A 16,191-nucleotide genomic window follows, 5' to 3' on the forward strand; every position below is an offset into this window, starting at 1 on the left:
CAACCTTCGTCTTCCAGATAAGAGATAAGTCAATCGCAACATTGATTTCTGGCCCAAGGTCGACAAACACTGAACAGGAGACATTACTTAGAAAAGCCCCTTTTAATTCAAATAAAGCAAATAGGCCGCGGCTCAAATAGCAGAGTCTGAAAGCTTCAGCCTCTTGATTGAAGAGTAGGAAATGTTGTTCCGTCCACACGGTGACAGCTCTGTAAAACTTTCCCCCGATGCATGTGGACCGACCGCAATCCATCACGCCGCGAGGGGGGAACGCGTTCAGCCGTCTGGCAGACAACTGTCGCCTTGAAATGTCAAATGCTGTTTGCTTCAGCTGCTCTGGCCTTGCACGTCTTCTGGAAGAAAGCTTTTAAATATCACGGAGGGCAAACAGATCAGATGTGCTCATCGGCCCTTTTAAAGGAGCCCTGTTCAGCTGCAACATCACATAAAAACACATGTCATGTTCAGCCTGATGCAGATATTAAAGATATAAAATAGGATTCATTGTTTTTTTTATAATAGCTGCATTTATGTAGATTGACTTACACATTTGAAACTCAAAGTACATTTTTTTTCTGTCAATAAGATGTTTTATGCCGCACTGTACGTCTTTGTCGCTTTTAAATAAATGATCTTCATGTGTTCATCTCAGGCACGCGTTCCTTCAATAAATAATCTTTAAAGAGAACACCCTGCTCTTTGTATTTTTTCTCTTTGAGACGTGGAGAGTTACTCCCACTCAGATGGAAGATCCACACAGTCACTGTCCTTGTCTTAACGGCATCACCAGCTCTCCTGGGAGCCCTTCCCCTTTTCCTCACACGAGAGCATTCCTCGGCATTCCTTCTGCGGAACCTTCTGGGTTTACAAATAGAAGGGAAGTCCACGCCGGCACAGAAGGAGCAGTCGCTCTCCGACCGAACATCTCTTCGCCTCCTCTCAGGTGCCTTCGTCGTGGATCGGGCGGCGATGTCTCTGCGGGGGGAAGTGTGCGTGGTGACGGGGGCCGCAGGGTTCCTGGGGAAGAGGCTGGTGAGGCTGCTGCTGGAGGAGGAGCAGGCCGCTGAGATACGACTGCTGGACCGGCGGGTGCAGCCGCAACTTTTACAGGCTCTGGAGGGTAAAATATGGCGTTTTATTCACTGAATGCACGGAGACGGATCCAGCAGAAATAACTTTGATCGTCTCCTTCTTTCTGTTTTCTAGTATTTCAAACTTCAGCCATTCCAGCCATTAAAAGCTACTTCTCTATTTAAATTAACATTGATGGTCACGTACAAATATCATTTTGGAATTTCATCTCAATATGAGCAATAGATAAAACACATTGTTGATGTTTTTATTTGTCCTAATGCAATTAGGGAGGCCAAATTATTATTATAATTATTCCATTCTTAATTTTTTCATTCTTAATTTTTGGACTCATTGGATGATTTAATAGTTATTTCAGGAGTTTCGTTAGTTTTTATTCACCTTAATGCAATTAGGGAGGCCTTTCACAGATTTACAACCAAATCTTGAATTGATGGATTCAAAAAGGATAATTTCTCAGAATATATTGCAGCAAAATAATATATCAATTGCTGGGGTGAATTATGTTTATATACTTATTTTACAGACATATATTAATTAATAATATTATGTCCCACAATTTTTAACTACAATTCAACAGTGAAATGATTTTCTATCTACTAAATGTTATCTATTTTGTCATTGACAGGGATATGTTGATGATTAGCAGCGATATAAACGTATAAACCTCACTATATAAACACTGCAGTGCTCCTCAGAGGCCACCAGCAGCTATTTGTTATGGATTTGTCTCATGGCAGGTTCCAATCGAACCTCATACATTCCAATCGAACCTCATGTATTCCAATCGAACCTCATACATTCCAATCGAACCTCATGAATTCCAATCAAACCTCATACATTCTAATACATTGTGTTGATTGACGGGAGTCTGACTTGTTCTGCGTCAGACTGTCGAGGCGACACCCTGCTGAGCGTCTTCGAGGGCGACATCAGAGACGGAGAATTCCTGAGGAAAAGCTGCCGGGGAGCATCGGTCGTGTTCCACATGGCGTCCATCATCGACGTGAAGGACGCGGTGGAGTACGGCGAGATACACGCCGTCAACGTCAAAGGCGAGGCCCGGAAACCTCACGCAGGACTCTTTGGAGTCATCCGGCTTCAGGACTGCAACCAAATCTTTGTTTCTTTAAAGATGAAGGATGAAAATAAGTCGATTAGCATCTCCCTAACGTCCTGTGTGCTCTGCAGGAACGCAGCTGCTCCTGGAGGCCTGTGTCCAGGAGAACGTGGTGTCCTTCATCTACACCAGCACCATCGAGGTGATGGGGCCGAACCCGAGGGGCGAGCCCGTCGTCAACGGCGACGAGGACACGGCGTACGAGTGCGCTCTGAAGTTCGCCTACAGCAAGACCAAAAAGGAGGCGGAGCGGCGGACCCTGCAGGCCCACGGCGAGCTCCTGCACAACGGCGGCCGGCTGGCCACGTGCGCCCTGCGGCCCATGTACATCTACGGGGAGGGCTGCCGCTTCCTGCTGGGCCACATGGCCGACGGCGTGCGCAACAAAGACGTGCTGTTCCGCATGTCTCGCCCGGAGGCCCGGGTGAACCCCGTGTACGTGGGCAACGTGGCGGCGGCCCACCTGCAGGCGGCGCGCGGCCTCCAAGACCCGCAGAAGAGGAGCGCCATCGGGGGAAAGTTTTACTTCGTCTCCGACGACACGCCGCCGGTGAGCTACTCCGACTTCAACCACGCGGTGATGGCGCCGCTGGGCTTCGGCGTGCAGGAGAAGCTCGCGTACCCCCTGTGGCTCCTCTACTCCGTCTGCTTCCTGATGGAGGTGCTGTGCGCCGCGCTGCGGCCTCTGGTGCGCGTGGTGCCGCCGCTGAGCCGGCAGCTCGTCACCATGCTGAACACGCCGTTCAGCTTCTCCTACCAGGGGGCCAAGAGGGACCTGGGATACGCCCCCAGGTACACCTGGGAGGAGGCCCGCCGACGCACCACCGAGTGGCTCGCCTCGGAGCTGCCCGCGGAGAGGCAGAGGATGAGAGCCAAGTAGGTGAGGTGGGGCCCCCCCCCCGCCCCCCCCCGAGGTGTTCAATTCATTCACTGCTTCACGTGGCTCCGGCAGCTCTCTCAAGCCGCCACCAGGGGGCCCCGTGGTCCCACAGTCTGCGTCCCCTGTTGTGTCTGTACCGCTGTGTCCTGTGTGTGGATTAAAGTTCATGGTGGAAAAACAACTTGCATTGGACAGAAAAATTATTTCTTCAATTGTATCAAACATTTTCACATTAAAGAGACTAAACTTATTATGAGCTGGATCAACTGGTCCCTGTTATGACTGAGTGAGTGAGTGAGTGAATGAGGGAGTGAGGGAGTGAGTGAGTGAGTGAGTGGGTGGGTGAGTGAGGAAGTGAGTGGGTGAGTGAGTGGTTGAGTGAATGAGTGAGGGTTTGAGTGGGGAAGTGAGTGGGTGAGTGGATGAGTGAGGGAGTGAGTGGGTGAGTGAGTGAATGAGGGAGAGAGTGAGTGAGTGAGTGAGTGAGGGTATGAGTGAGGAAGTGAGTGAGTGGGTGAGTGAATGAGTGAGGGTATGAGTGGGGAAGTGAGTGGGTGAGTGAATGAGTGAGGATATGAGTGGGGAAGTGAGTGGGTGAGTGGATGAGTGAGGGAGTGAGTGGGTGAGTGAGTGAATGAGGGAGAGAGTGGATGAGTGAGTGAATGAGGGAGAGAGTGGATGAGTGAGTGATTGAGTGAGTGAGGGTATGAGTGAGGAAGTGAGTGGGTGAGTGAATGAGTGAGGGTATGAGTGGGTGAGGGAGGCAGTGAGTGGATGAGTGAGTGAATGAGTGGGTTAGTGAATGCGTGAGGGTATGAGTGGGTGAGGGAAGCAGTGAGTGGATGAGTGAGTGGGTTAGTGAATGAGTGAGGGTATGAGTGAGGAAGTGAGTGGGTGAGTGAATGAGTGAGGGAGTCAGTGGGTGAGAGAGTGAGGCAGTGAGGGATGACTTTGAGAGGCACAAACAGGGAGGATTACACATTATTGCCACCTTGAAACTAAAGGTCCATTAGAAACGTGTGAACACACCAGAGAACCACAGCGATTATACAGCACAAAACTTCCCCTAATGCATTGATTGCGTAAGAGAATGTTGTGAAAGTCGAGCTCTTGATTAAAGATTTCTTTAGATACAACATGAGACCCCCCCCCCCCCCTTTCTATGACACAGTCCCACTCAGAAACCAGTGGCCCCAGTCCAACAAACAGCCATTTGAACACCAGGGAAAAGAGAGACAGATACTAGCTGAAATGAAATGAGAAGAGGAGCTTCCTGTTTTGGGGGGGGGGGGGCGCGTTGCGTCACAATCAGAAGCCTATCCGCCCCCCGTCTGCCTCCCTGTCTGCTGCTCTGTGGCCACAGTTGCATCACAGCAGCAGAGCCGAGTGGGATTTTCCTCAGGACAAAAAAGCTGATCTCCATCCACCAATCTGAGGCCGAACGGAGGAGCTGAGCGCCGCTGAGCACCGAATAAATCCCCCACTGAGCCGCCCCCCCTCCCTCACCCCCCCTCCATTCACCTCCATGTTTCCACAGAACATGCATCGGGCCTGGGGACCGGTCCTTCTCTGCGGGCTGGCTGTCCTCACCTCTCTGGTGCTGGGTAAGTACGGGACCCCCCCCCCCGCGGAGACTTCTCTATTCCTGCTTTGCTTTTTGGGGGTTATTGTTTTAAAGTTAGACACCAGGATAAGTGGTTGAGCTTTGTGTAAAGACGTTGAGTGTGATGAAATGCATAAAGAATGTTGCGTGTGCTACTGAAGGTCAGGAGAGAAAGAGACCTTAGTTTACATTTTATTAATTTAAACTTTGTCTCTTGTCATGTTCTTTGAATGTGTAGCAGATGTTTGGTGGGGTAAACTGTTAGTTATAATCATTAGTTATTACTGTGTTTTACTTGATGATGATTCTTTAGTTTTAGCTTCATGTGTTTGATGCAATTTGTAAGATAAAAGAAATCATGAGTTTATGATGATAATAAACATGAACCAGCGAGGTTCTAAATGTTGACGCCCTAACAATGATGCTCTGAAGACGTGTATTAGCCTCATGAATAAAATGTAAATGTTCTGGGAGGAGGAGTTAGCAGATCATCTCTTCTGATCGTGACATGCAGGTGCAGAGGAAAGCTCCAGAGGCGCCGAGTGCGCCGACCTCAACAACACCACCTGGTCGCAGTACAGGCAGCGCCGGGCGGAGCTGCAGGTCCGCTACCTGCTGCTGACCAGGAGGAACCAGGACTGTGCTCAGGCGTTCACCCGGGCTTCTCTCACCGAGACGCAGCAGCAGCAGCCGTCCCACTTCAACGTCTCTCGCCCGACCAAGGTCCTCGTCCACGGGTACAGGTGAGGACCCTCAGAGACCCTCAAAGACCCTCAGAGGTGGATCACACCTGTTGCTGTTTTGTTGAAGCTCTGAGACACCTGTCAATCACTGTAGCCCTGAAGCTTTATGGTCCATATGTAAAATTAAAGTCATGCTGCATTGTAGACGACTTGTAAAAACTCCTCCCTCGGCCTTCCTCACTTCATCCCCCCGACCCCCTCCCTCCATCCCCCCCGCAGGGCGATAGGCAGTAGGCCGTCCTGGGTGAAGCAGCTGGCCGGCGCCCTGCTGAGGGCGGAGGACGTGAACGTGGTGGTGGTGGACTGGGTCTACGGTGCCTCCTTCGCCTACAACTTGGTGGTGGAGAACTACAAGGAGGTGGCCCTGCAGATCTCCGTCCTCATCAACCAGCTGCAGGTCACACATGTGTTCACGAGATGCTTTTATTTCATCGTTTAGGACTGTGTCTGTCAGAGACCTGTCAATCAGCGGGTAGCCCCGCCCTAAAGCATCACCTGCTTTATGGTCTGTTTGACTCTAAATGGACCATCATTCACTAAATGAACATCATGCTGCATTGAAGAAGACTTGGAACTAGAGACTGAGACCATAAACTCATGTTTACAATGTTTACTGAGGGAATAAATCAAGAGAGAAGTAGAGTCATTTCCTCATAGACGTCTATGGGAGCAGAGGAGTCGCCCCCTGCTGGTCACCGCACAGAATGCAGCTTTAAGACCCTTCTGCGGTGGCTTCACTAATGAAAGAACAACTGCCACTGTGTTGTCCAACAGGAGCATGGATGCAGACTGGAGTCCTTTCACTTCATCGGGGTCAGTCTGGGGGCCCACGTCGCTGGCTTCGTGGGGACTCTGTTTGAGGGGAAGATAGGACGGATCACAGGTGAGTCCGGGCGTCCCCCCCCCCCCCCTCTGCCACGGCGCTGCTTTTCAGACAGATCTCTGCAGAAAAACATTTAGAAGCCGCAATTGCAGGTTTTGATGATTGCGTTTCAGTCCAGGCTCCCCCCCCCCCCAAAAAAAGAGAACCAAGATAAACAAGCCAAACCCGGATGCTGAGATGTTATTGTTGGTGATTGGGAAACAGGAAAAGAGGCAGCTGCCAGACGGCGAAGCCTCTGAAAGCCTCTCAGTGTGACCTCTCCAGAGGGACAACGGCACGTTGATAAGAGCCAGCTGTGAGGAGACGACACACAGCCGCACTGTCCTCTCCGTGATATCACGCCTTCTTTATCTGAAGGGGGAGGGGGGGGGGTTAATCCAAGTGCAGATAAACAGGAGATTGCAAAGGACATCTTAGATAGAAATGGTCATATTTACAGGGTCGAGGCCAGTAAAGCTCTTCACAAAGGTCTCTCGTACGCAGTGACTTCACATTGTGGAGCGTCTGAAGCGTCTTGGCGGAAGGGGAACAAAACCCACTCTCACAGAGTTCTGCTTGTCCTGCAGGCCTCGACCCGGCGGGGCCCATGTTCAAAGGAGCCGACACCTACGACCGGCTGGACTCCTCCGACGCCCAGTTTGTGGACGCCATCCACACCGACTCCGACTGTGAGGCGGCTTTCCCTGAAATACCAAACAGCCCCAAAGGAAGGAATCATGTCAACACCATGTTAAAGCTCAATTAATAAGCCGTAAAAGATGAAATATACTTAGCCTTTAGTTATGAAATGTGTTATTGCTGTAACCCGTAGAACAGTAATAAAAAGATAAGCAAACAAAACATAAACAGAGAAACTATACGACGTAATATAACAAGTCTGAGTAAAGTATACATGATAAAAAACTGTTGAAATATTTACATTACATTCATTAATTCCGTTAATTAGCTGTCACAAACATCTTTGTTCTGTTTTGACAGTTAGCTTACAGATGCTAATGTTAGCAAACATCTGATTCAGTCAGTAATGATGATGGAGATGATGAAGATGAAAAATGATGTTTTTTAAGCAGCCGACCCGGGACACTCTGGGGAAGTTGAGGAGGATGTTGAACCAATGTTACACATGTTGAGGGATGTAATGTTGAATGAACATCCTTATTGTGGTAATGAAGTGTTTCCTGAATAAAACAGCACTAAAACCCGTTCCCTCCGCTCCAGATTTTGGGATCTCCATCCCGGTGGGTCACGTGGACTACTTCCTGAACGGAGGAAAGGACCAGACTGGATGTGCTCGCTCCAGGTTCACCTCCAGTGAGTCATTTCACTCCAGTGCTATGTGATATGGAGTATATTAGTAATTAAAAGTAATACAAATCAACTCAATCTTTGCACATACATCCATAATTATAATTCTAAACCTTTGGTATTATAGTGTATTTGGATGTTCGGTAGAGTTTACCAGTAACAGAATATTTGTTACTGTAGTATTGCTCCGTTAGTGGTAGAAGAGGAACTACTGTGTTTGTGTTGCATTCTGTGGAAAAAAAGCTGTATCCTCCAACGATAATCTTTCTTTTTTTTTAAATAAATACGTTGAAAAGATGAAAAGACTAACAGTTAAGTAACTAAGTAAAAATAAAGTTAACATGTGTAATTAAACACCGTTTTAAACCGAACCCTTAAAGGTGGGATGAAGGCATGTCCCCGTGTGTGTGTCAGTTCTCGTGTACTTCCCAGTGTACGGCTACGTCATATGCGACCACATGAGGGCGCTGCACGTCTACATGAGCGCGCTGAACGGCTCGTGCCCGCTGGTGGGGATCCCGTGCTCGAGCTACGAGGACTTCCTGCAGGGACGCTGCTTGGACTGCGACGTCTTCCAGGGGACATGTCCCACCATAGGTGAGACTTTGATTGACGTGTCCCGTTATCTGCCCTTCTGGTGATGAGAGCACGTCGCTCACCTGTGCGCGTGCCCCCAGGTGCGTCACCGGGCCGCGGGATGCTCGTCTCCCCGGTGCCCAGAGAGCAGAAGCTGTTCCTCCTCACGACCTCCGCCCCCCCGTTCTGCTGTGAGTCCTGATGACGTCTATGATGCGTTGTGAACGCACTAATACCGTTGAATATTACTACATATTATTATGCGTATTTAAATATTATAATAAATAGTCTTGACCATGATTAGGGCCTCACGGGAAGTGTTCCTTGGAGCTTTTATCTAATCATGAATAAGTTGTAAATACTACCCCCCCACACAGCTCGTCACTTCCTGCTGCAGATGGAGGTTTCTCCTCTGGACAGGAGCGCTGAGGTGGAGGTGACCCTGAGGACGGAGAACCTGACAGTAGAGAAGAGACTCAGGCTGTAGGTACCAACTAGCTTCTAGTGAAACCAGAGATTTACCATTTAAAAGACTCTCTTCATGTTTTTAACTGCCTCGAGCTTCTCAACTGTGAGAATCTGAGAGTGACGTCACAAGCGATGGAATCTGAAGATATTTGGACCGCTGGTCAAACCCCAAAACATTTGTGTTTTCAAACACTGGAGCCCCTGGTCCGCGTGGTTGTGTAATATTCTGTGTGCGTGTCTCAGTCAGACGGACACCACGGTGTACCGGGCCGTGGTGTCCCACCCGCTCCCCCTGTGTGAGATCGACTCCATCCACCTGAAGAACACCGGAGCTCGGTTCTACAGGCAGTCGGAGATCCACGTCAAGTCCGTCTGCATCTCAGAGTTCCCGGCGCCCAGGTGCAAAGCAATAGACAAACTTGTGAAATGTCAAAAATAATGATCTTTACAATGCAGAGAAATAGTAAAATGATCCATTTAAAGTTTCGTGTGACGTACTCCTGTTTCAGGGGGGAGGAGCCGCTGTGCGTGAACAACATCCATTTCAGACGAGGAGCGCCGTGGTCACATGACTTTGTCCAGGTGTGTGGTGCCTTCTAAAGACGTGAGAGCTACGCCAAAGACCCGTGGGGGTGTGGGGTGGGGGGGGGGGGTCAGACAGCGTCAGCAGTGACGACGTCCAACATGAAGACAACTCTCCAGCACCATGCTGTCCAGTCGGGCTTCAATATTTAGTTTAATGGCTAATCCACGATCTCCCAAAGTCACAACGCGATCCTTGTATTTCACCTTACTTCACTATTATTTCTTATTCTTTTGATGTTACATTTGTTGTTTGTAGTTTAAATCTTTGTCTTTTCCTGCAGCTCTGAGAAACATTGAAACCTAAATAAATACACTTGTTTCCGATGGTGGTGATTGAAGTTACAGTGAATAACTTTTAACATGGTTCAAACCAGTGTCAGTCTAGTCTTGATTCTCTATGTGAACCAGTGTCAGTTTAGTCCTGATCCTCCATGCCCTCCAGTGGGGGAATCTTTTGCAAGTTATTCTGCAATCCAATGAGAGATATGAGATCACAGCTGTATGATCTCAGTGTTGAGATGTCTGACAGGAAGTAGACGGTAACAGAAAACAAAAAAAACACCTTTTCACTGCACACAAAGAGCTTTATGGAGAGATCTTGGCCCCAAGAAAATACTTCTTAAAAACCTCTGCCCCTTCAGTCGCATCTGAATTTAAGAATAACAGGACAAAGAAAACAATTCACAGTTTACATGTGTGTATGAAATACTCAAATAGTTACAAACATTTAAAATAAACAAGGTCTATATGGTGACAAATATGTCGGCAAAGATGAAGGAAGAGGTTTAGGTCCAGATGGCATCAAGTCACGGTGCAATCAGATGAATCAAATAAATATGAAAGTAAAATGGGGAAAAATAAAACTTTGCAAGAATCTCAAAACACAAAATATTGTCCTTGTTATTTAGACGATTTAAAAGCACTAATTCAATCAGTCAGATTCATAAAATGTGTAAATTAAACAAATTAAGTTACTAACGTTTGATTTGTAAATAAGACAACACCCGAATTCATCTGCTTCAGTAGCACTGAATCCGTTTTAATGACATAAAATATTAAAATTTCCATCCGGCCGTCTGTCCTCGGCGTTGTGTTGCCACTTAAGTAGGGTTTAATTCAGATTTGCTCTAATTTATTAAATGTTGGACGCTGATTGGACAGATGTTATTCCCTGGTAGCGGACACACAAAGCATTCTATTGGTTAAAATAAGGTATCTGTTAGTCTCATGATACCTGAAATATGTGCCTGTTAAGGCAGATTTCAGAGCTTGGTGTTGGAATTGAGATGGTGACACGTGACATGGCGCCATGTGACATGTGACGCGACGGTGCTGCCTCGCCGTGGATAATGGAGGGACTGGGGTCACAGTTTGGGGGTGTCGGTGGGAGCCAGCGGCGCTCTGCCTCGCTGGAACCGAGGTGGTCGATCCACGTCGACATCACTTCCTGCAGGGTCGACATTGAAGCTTTCATCATCATCATCATCATCATCATCATCATCATCCTCATCATCACACACTGACTGCAACATGTGGGCAACTCGGTCCTGTTTCTGCTTTCACAGAGATAAATAATTAAACAACCGGGGTGTCATTTATCACGGGGGACATAATTAATTATTTACATTTATTATTTGTTTCGTTAAGGTAAAAACGAAGACTGAGGAAGATTTGACCTTGAACCAAAAACCGACTGTGACCGCGGCGTCGGCCGGGGAACTGTTTCCAGTCTGTGATTGGCCGAGGTGCTGTTTTTGGGGGACGGTAGGAGGGTGGGCAGGGTTGGAAAGGGGGGGGTAGACGAACATGCTGCCAAAGGGGAGGGGAGGGGGTTGGACACCGGATTAATAACACGGTATATTGCGTTTTGTTACATCCCATAATTTCTGATCTCTAATCCTCATGTGGAAGAACACAGCTGCTATCACGAACAGTATTAAACAACACACACAATCACACACACGTACATACACCCAAACACTCACACACTCACACAACATTTATTCAAGTCCTTCACATTGAAATAACAGATTCATCTAAAAAATTAAAAAATAGTAAAATAAAAAGATAAAGGTAAAAAGAACTATAGAAGAAAAAATGCATTTGCCGCAGTGACTTACTATGAAGCCGGGTTAGTGAGGGATGTGCAAGCTGCCCATGCACACACGCACGCCTCCCCCCCCCCCCCCCCCCAAACCCTCCCGGTGCCCAGGTGAGGTACTTACTTGTAGCGTGATTGGTGACCCCCGTGTGTTAGCTGCAGCACCGTGTCCCTCTACCTCAAATAATCCCTCTCACTGCCATAATCCGTTAAGGAGCCCGCCACATCAGCAAAGTCCTCCAGGACCAGGCTGGTGGAGTCCTCACCGGGGGGCATATCGGGCTCTGACGCCCAGGGGTGCTGGTGAGCCTGGCGTTGGTCCACAGAGGGGTTCCTTGGTCCCTGAGGGTGGGGCTGAAACTGGGCCACGTCGGACCCCTGGTAGGCTGGCACCGGGTCTCCGGCCTCCAGGTGCTCCTTGCCGATGCCACCCTCGCTGCCGACGCCTCCCTCGCTGCCGCTGCCGCTGCCCTGCGACGAGGGGGCCAGCACGTGGTAGAGGCTGGGCAGGCGAATGTCCAGCAGAATGCCGCTCTTGATGTAGAGCTTGCTGTTGAGGTTGTAGAGCTTCTCTGCGATGTCGTAGCCCAGCATGACGGAGAAGATGCGGGCGACATAGCGGTCCTTAGAGATGGCTTGGTACAGGCGCCGGCGCCGCCACGAGACGTAGCGGGAGTCCTCCTCTGCCGTCAAGGTCACCTGGGAAGCATGAGGGAAACACCTGAGTGTGAGCAGCTTGTTAGCTTAGCTTAGCTTAGCTTAGTGTAAAGAGCGGAAGCCAGGAGTTCAGTCTTATTCAAAGCCAACATTCACACCATCAATTTGACAACTTTAAATGTATGTAGGGCTCAGGAAATAACAGTAATAAAATAATTCACACTACATAGGAACGACGATAATCATAAAGATTGATCATGTGACCGTTTGTACCTGGAACTTTCCCTCCTCGTTGGGCCTGAGAGACTCCCACTCCGGGGAGTCGAGGAACTGGTGGCGGTGGATGTAATGCAGGAACTGGCCCTCCAAAGACACACTGATCCTAAGAGAGAGAGAGGAGGGATCGAGGCGTGACAATGACAGCTGGAGGTGACTTTCTGAGTGGCGTGAACATTTCTGCCCGGGAGACGTGGTCAATCTGAAGAATATCGAGTTACTCCAACCTTTAAAACCACCTGCCAACTGAAGGGGGGAGGGGGGTACGGGGGTTAGGGGTTCAGAGTCAGAATCTGGTTATTTACCAAGAAGCAAATTCTATAGATATATATAATAATATAATAACACTTCTGTGCTTTTGTGACATTTTGAATTCAGACTTCTGCATCTGAAGTTGTATTTTTAGACCATGTGGTATTTTCACTTTTGCACCCTCCATAAATGAAACACCTTCCAGATAAAATATGAAAACACTGCATTTCTTAATCGGGACTCACGTTTTAATCAGGACATTCCTCCCTCAGAGGGAAGCTTTATTTAAAAAAAGAATAACTTCCTCAGGCCGAGATAATCCATCGAGCTTCTACTGGATTACGTCTGAAGTTTCTGTTTTATCCTCGTTCCAGTGAGAGTTGAATCCGAGCTGCTTAATGTCCATCTGCTGACATCTACTGAAAGATACGGAAGTCGTTCTGCACAAACTATTAAACTACATGTAAAGTAGGGCTGCCGACAAAGGATGAACCAATGACTTTTAATTAAAGCCTAATTACAAGTCCCCATAAAGCAGTCTTTAATATATTAACAAAAGTAGCAATTATACCGTGGATAAACACTTTGTCACAGCTTTAATGTATGCGCGGTGTCAAAAAAAATAAGTACCTGCCTCAAAATATACTTAAAGTAGCACAAGTAAAAGGACTAATGAGAACAGTAAGATTGCGATCTCAGTGTTTACCGTCATTTGACCTGGACAATCCCAGGAAAACGGGAACCTCTGGACGGCAAACTGTTGGGTCTCAGAGGCCTTGATGACAACGCGCACAGAGGGAGAGGAGACCGGACCACAAATTTCTTAGTTTGGACGATGATGGTTGGCTTTAAATCAACAATCTCAAAGCCATATCAAACTAAAAATAGCTGTTGATAACGTATCACTAATCTTTAAATCATTGGCTTTTTGTCTGTGTGTCTCTTTTAATACATGCTGGCTCGTGGGCGCAGAGCCGCCCGACGGCTCGGCCCACATCTAATCTCACCATGAATCCGAGAGGAGCACAAAGGTATCGTTTAACCGGCTGGCGGAGCCGTGAGTCACGGACAGAAATACTCTGTTTACAACATTTCTCCTGCGTTGGGGGCTCCAGGGCTGTGGAAGCTAAGGCCTCTTGGAGGATGTTTGGACGAAGAGGACACGTTTCCTGTGACGAGTTACACGCTGCCAGCAACGTGACAGAGACTCTCACCCAGATGTGTAGAGGTCACTTCCTTAAAAACGACGAGGGAGGGGAGGGATTAAACCGAGGAATAACTAGTGTTAACCTAAGTGACGCAAGCCTCCACAAAATGTAACAAAAGTACTATGTTTGGGTAAGAAGAACATTTGTAACATTGAACGTAAAAATACTAAAGTCTTGAAACGTGTCTAGAAAAAGAGTTGGTTTGTATTTGAACGTGCAATTTTTAAATTTAAATGAAATTAAAATGTTTAATTAAATTTGTTAGACTGTATTCTCCTATACATCTTTAATACTCACAATGATAATATAATCACTTCAAATGAAATCTGAAAAATATGTCGCTGTCTTTTGCCAAAATGTGCCGTTTCTGTGTCAGTGAGGTAGATTGCCATGGCTTGGTCGATTGAAAATTAGATGGAGGAGACACAAGCCCGAGCCAACAGAGAGGCAACGGGGGCTCAAAACAGGGCCTTAAACACGACTCATTTCAATGCGTTGATGAGGTTCGGGCTGTTAATGTGACACAGAACCAACCAAGTACAAGTTGAATTTGAGAAATATCTTTTAACCAAAAGATTTCAAGGGGGAAAAGTATTTTGTTATCCGATCTACGGGTATCATGTCGCATCGTGTCATGGTTACCGATGTGCAGATGTGCAGACACATTAACACACACACACACACACTCCCCCACCTCCCAGACAGCAGGAAGGAGAGCTGGTCGATGGGCGTCCTGCCCTCCACGGCGTACGTCGCTCCCGCCTTCAGCTCCACGACCTTGTTCTCGAAGGCGCCGGCGATGGCTTTGAACACCTGCACGGGCACGCCCAGCGGCAGGTACACCGCCCGGTAGAGGCAGGTGAGCTCCTCGCCGCGGAGCCCCTCCCGCCGCAGCCGCCACAGCAGGTGGCCGATCTGGGCCAGGCAGGCCAGCAGCAGCAGCAGGTTCCAGGTGAAGACGTCCGGGCCGCACACCGTCATCCAGCCCCACAGGGCCAGGCAGGTGTGGGCTGGGACCAGGAAGCCGAAGATGAAGAGGCACCCGTAGGGGCCGCTGCCCCCCATGTAGCCCAGGATCAGCATGGTGTGGCCCAGGTGGTAGAGGCCTCCCTCCGTGCTGTTGCTCCAGCCGTCGCAGAGGGGCGGAGAGAACAAGCGGTCCAGCAGGGTCCAGTTGTCCGCGCTCATGTTTGCCTTTTGAGTGCACCCCCGCCCCCCCCCCCCCACCCCCACCCCAACCTCCCTTAAGAAAATAGGTGTTTAATCCGGTGCTATCGCAACATGCAAATGCAGCTGTTTGCTGATGCTGACCGATGAATGTCACGAGCGGACGTTGGTTCCCTTCTTCGCGGTGGAGGCGTTCTCACTGCTCTAAAACAGCTGGAATGGGTTCCTTGTCCTTCTCTCGGTCTGTTGCCCTCGCTCCGTGGCCCCACACTGCGGACCCAGCAGCTGGAGGAGCGAGGACCGGGGTGGGGGGGGGCGTCTACAGAGCCCTAGAAGGATAACCATGTTTGGAATTGAAACCCAAGGAGGAGAGAGCGGTGGACAGAAAGCAGGCCTGCTACTTAACATAACAGAGAGAGAGGGAGGGAGGGGGCAGGAAACGGGAGGGAGGACAGGGACTAACAAATATCTAGTGTCACGTAAATTTAAAAGAGTTCCTTCCTTGACAAAAAAACTGGGGTCCATGTTAGTGTCAGGAGACCAGCTGGGCCGGAGCATATTGAGCAGCTCTGATTACAGGTATAAACTAAATATATGAACCAGTCTCAGTTTAGTCCTAATCCTCCAAACCAGTCTGTTTTGTCCTGATCCATCAGTAAACCAGAACATCAGAGCAGATGTTCTATTTCCACATAGTTCTTAATGCTTGGGAGACCAGATGACATCATGCTCAGACTCCAGCAGAGACCAGTCCACCGTTGACAGAGCCAGGTCCCTTTGGACCTGCAGTAGAGCAGGAGGGACATCAGCATCTCCTACAGAAGCAGAGTCTCCTCCCTGAGACCCCGGACGCAGTGGTGGACCCTCTGGAGGGAACGGGGGGCGCGGGAGAACCAGAAAGGAGGAGGGGGGGCAGACTGAGACCCTGCTGCAGTAAAGCAGCCTGGTGGTTGGAGACCACACTTCAGTCCACAGGGGGGGGACAGGATTAGCTCAAGGTTAAAGTTCTTCATAGAGACTTTAAATAGATTTAACTAGCTGTGTGATGTGGGTTAAATGCAACACGAGACGCGTTAATAATGCAAGGCTGAGGTTTGGATCGTGGTACTTTACAAAGAAAAGTAAAATCCCTCACAATTCAAGCAGGTCATTTTGTACATTTCATGTGATAACACAAGAATGGCATTGTAAATAAATGTAAGCAAACCACAGGGACTATGCTGTTCATATAGAAAATAAAGCTATAGAATAAAACTTGAGCGATAACCAGTGTAA

The 16,191-nt window shown here is 48.5% G+C and overlaps 3 protein-coding genes across 5 annotated transcripts; 2 read left to right on the forward strand and 1 right to left on the reverse strand.

Annotated features, from left to right (window-relative positions):
* Nucleotides 1-969: 969 nt before the first annotated feature.
* hsd3b1 (hydroxy-delta-5-steroid dehydrogenase, 3 beta- and steroid delta-isomerase 1) lies at nt 970-3,297 on the forward strand. The gene is made up of 3 exons (XM_037488958.2): nt 970-1,120; nt 1,983-2,147; nt 2,284-3,297. Exons 1-3 carry the CDS (start codon nt 970-972, stop codon nt 3,090-3,092), a joined length of 1,125 nt encoding a protein of 374 aa, XP_037344855.1. The 3' UTR covers nt 3,093-3,297.
* Nucleotides 3,298-4,397: 1,100 nt separating this feature from the next.
* pla1a (phospholipase A1 member A) lies at nt 4,398-9,310 on the forward strand. 2 transcript variants are annotated; one of them, XM_037489294.2, is made up of 11 exons: nt 4,398-4,696; nt 5,210-5,438; nt 5,658-5,835; nt 6,213-6,321; nt 6,888-6,989; nt 7,540-7,632; nt 8,041-8,223; nt 8,304-8,393; nt 8,580-8,685; nt 8,914-9,069; nt 9,180-9,310. In XM_037489294.2, the coding sequence occupies exons 1-11, from the start codon at nt 4,618-4,620 to the stop codon at nt 9,268-9,270; spliced, it is 1,416 nt and encodes a 471-aa protein (XP_037345191.2). In that variant the 5' UTR covers nt 4,398-4,617; the 3' UTR covers nt 9,271-9,310. The 2 variants fall into 2 exon arrangements, with proteins under 2 accessions (XP_037345191.2, XP_037345192.2); XM_037489295.2 differs by having other exon boundaries at nt 4,400-4,696; nt 8,059-8,223.
* A 954-nt stretch (nt 9,311-10,264) lies between these two features.
* On the reverse strand, nt 10,265-15,725 carry popdc2 (popeye domain containing 2). 2 transcript variants are annotated; one of them, XR_005121589.2, is made up of 4 exons: nt 14,444-15,720; nt 12,287-12,395; nt 11,481-12,055; nt 10,265-10,702 (listed from the first exon to the last, which is right to left on the reverse strand). XR_005121589.2 is itself a non-coding variant. In XM_037489297.2 (4 exons), the coding sequence occupies exons 1-4, from the start codon at nt 14,935-14,937 to the stop codon at nt 10,620-10,622; spliced, it is 1,119 nt and encodes a 372-aa protein (XP_037345194.1). In that variant the 5' UTR covers nt 14,938-15,725; the 3' UTR covers nt 10,265-10,619. The 2 variants fall into 2 exon arrangements, 1 of the variants encoding a protein (XP_037345194.1); XM_037489297.2 differs by having other exon boundaries at nt 11,623-12,055; nt 14,444-15,725.
* Between the last annotated feature and the right edge of the window lie 466 nt (nt 15,726-16,191).

This window comes from Pungitius pungitius, chromosome 10, assembly GCF_949316345.1.
Source record: "Pungitius pungitius chromosome 10, fPunPun2.1, whole genome shotgun sequence".
NCBI lineage: Eukaryota > Metazoa > Chordata > Actinopteri > Perciformes > Gasterosteidae > Pungitius > Pungitius pungitius.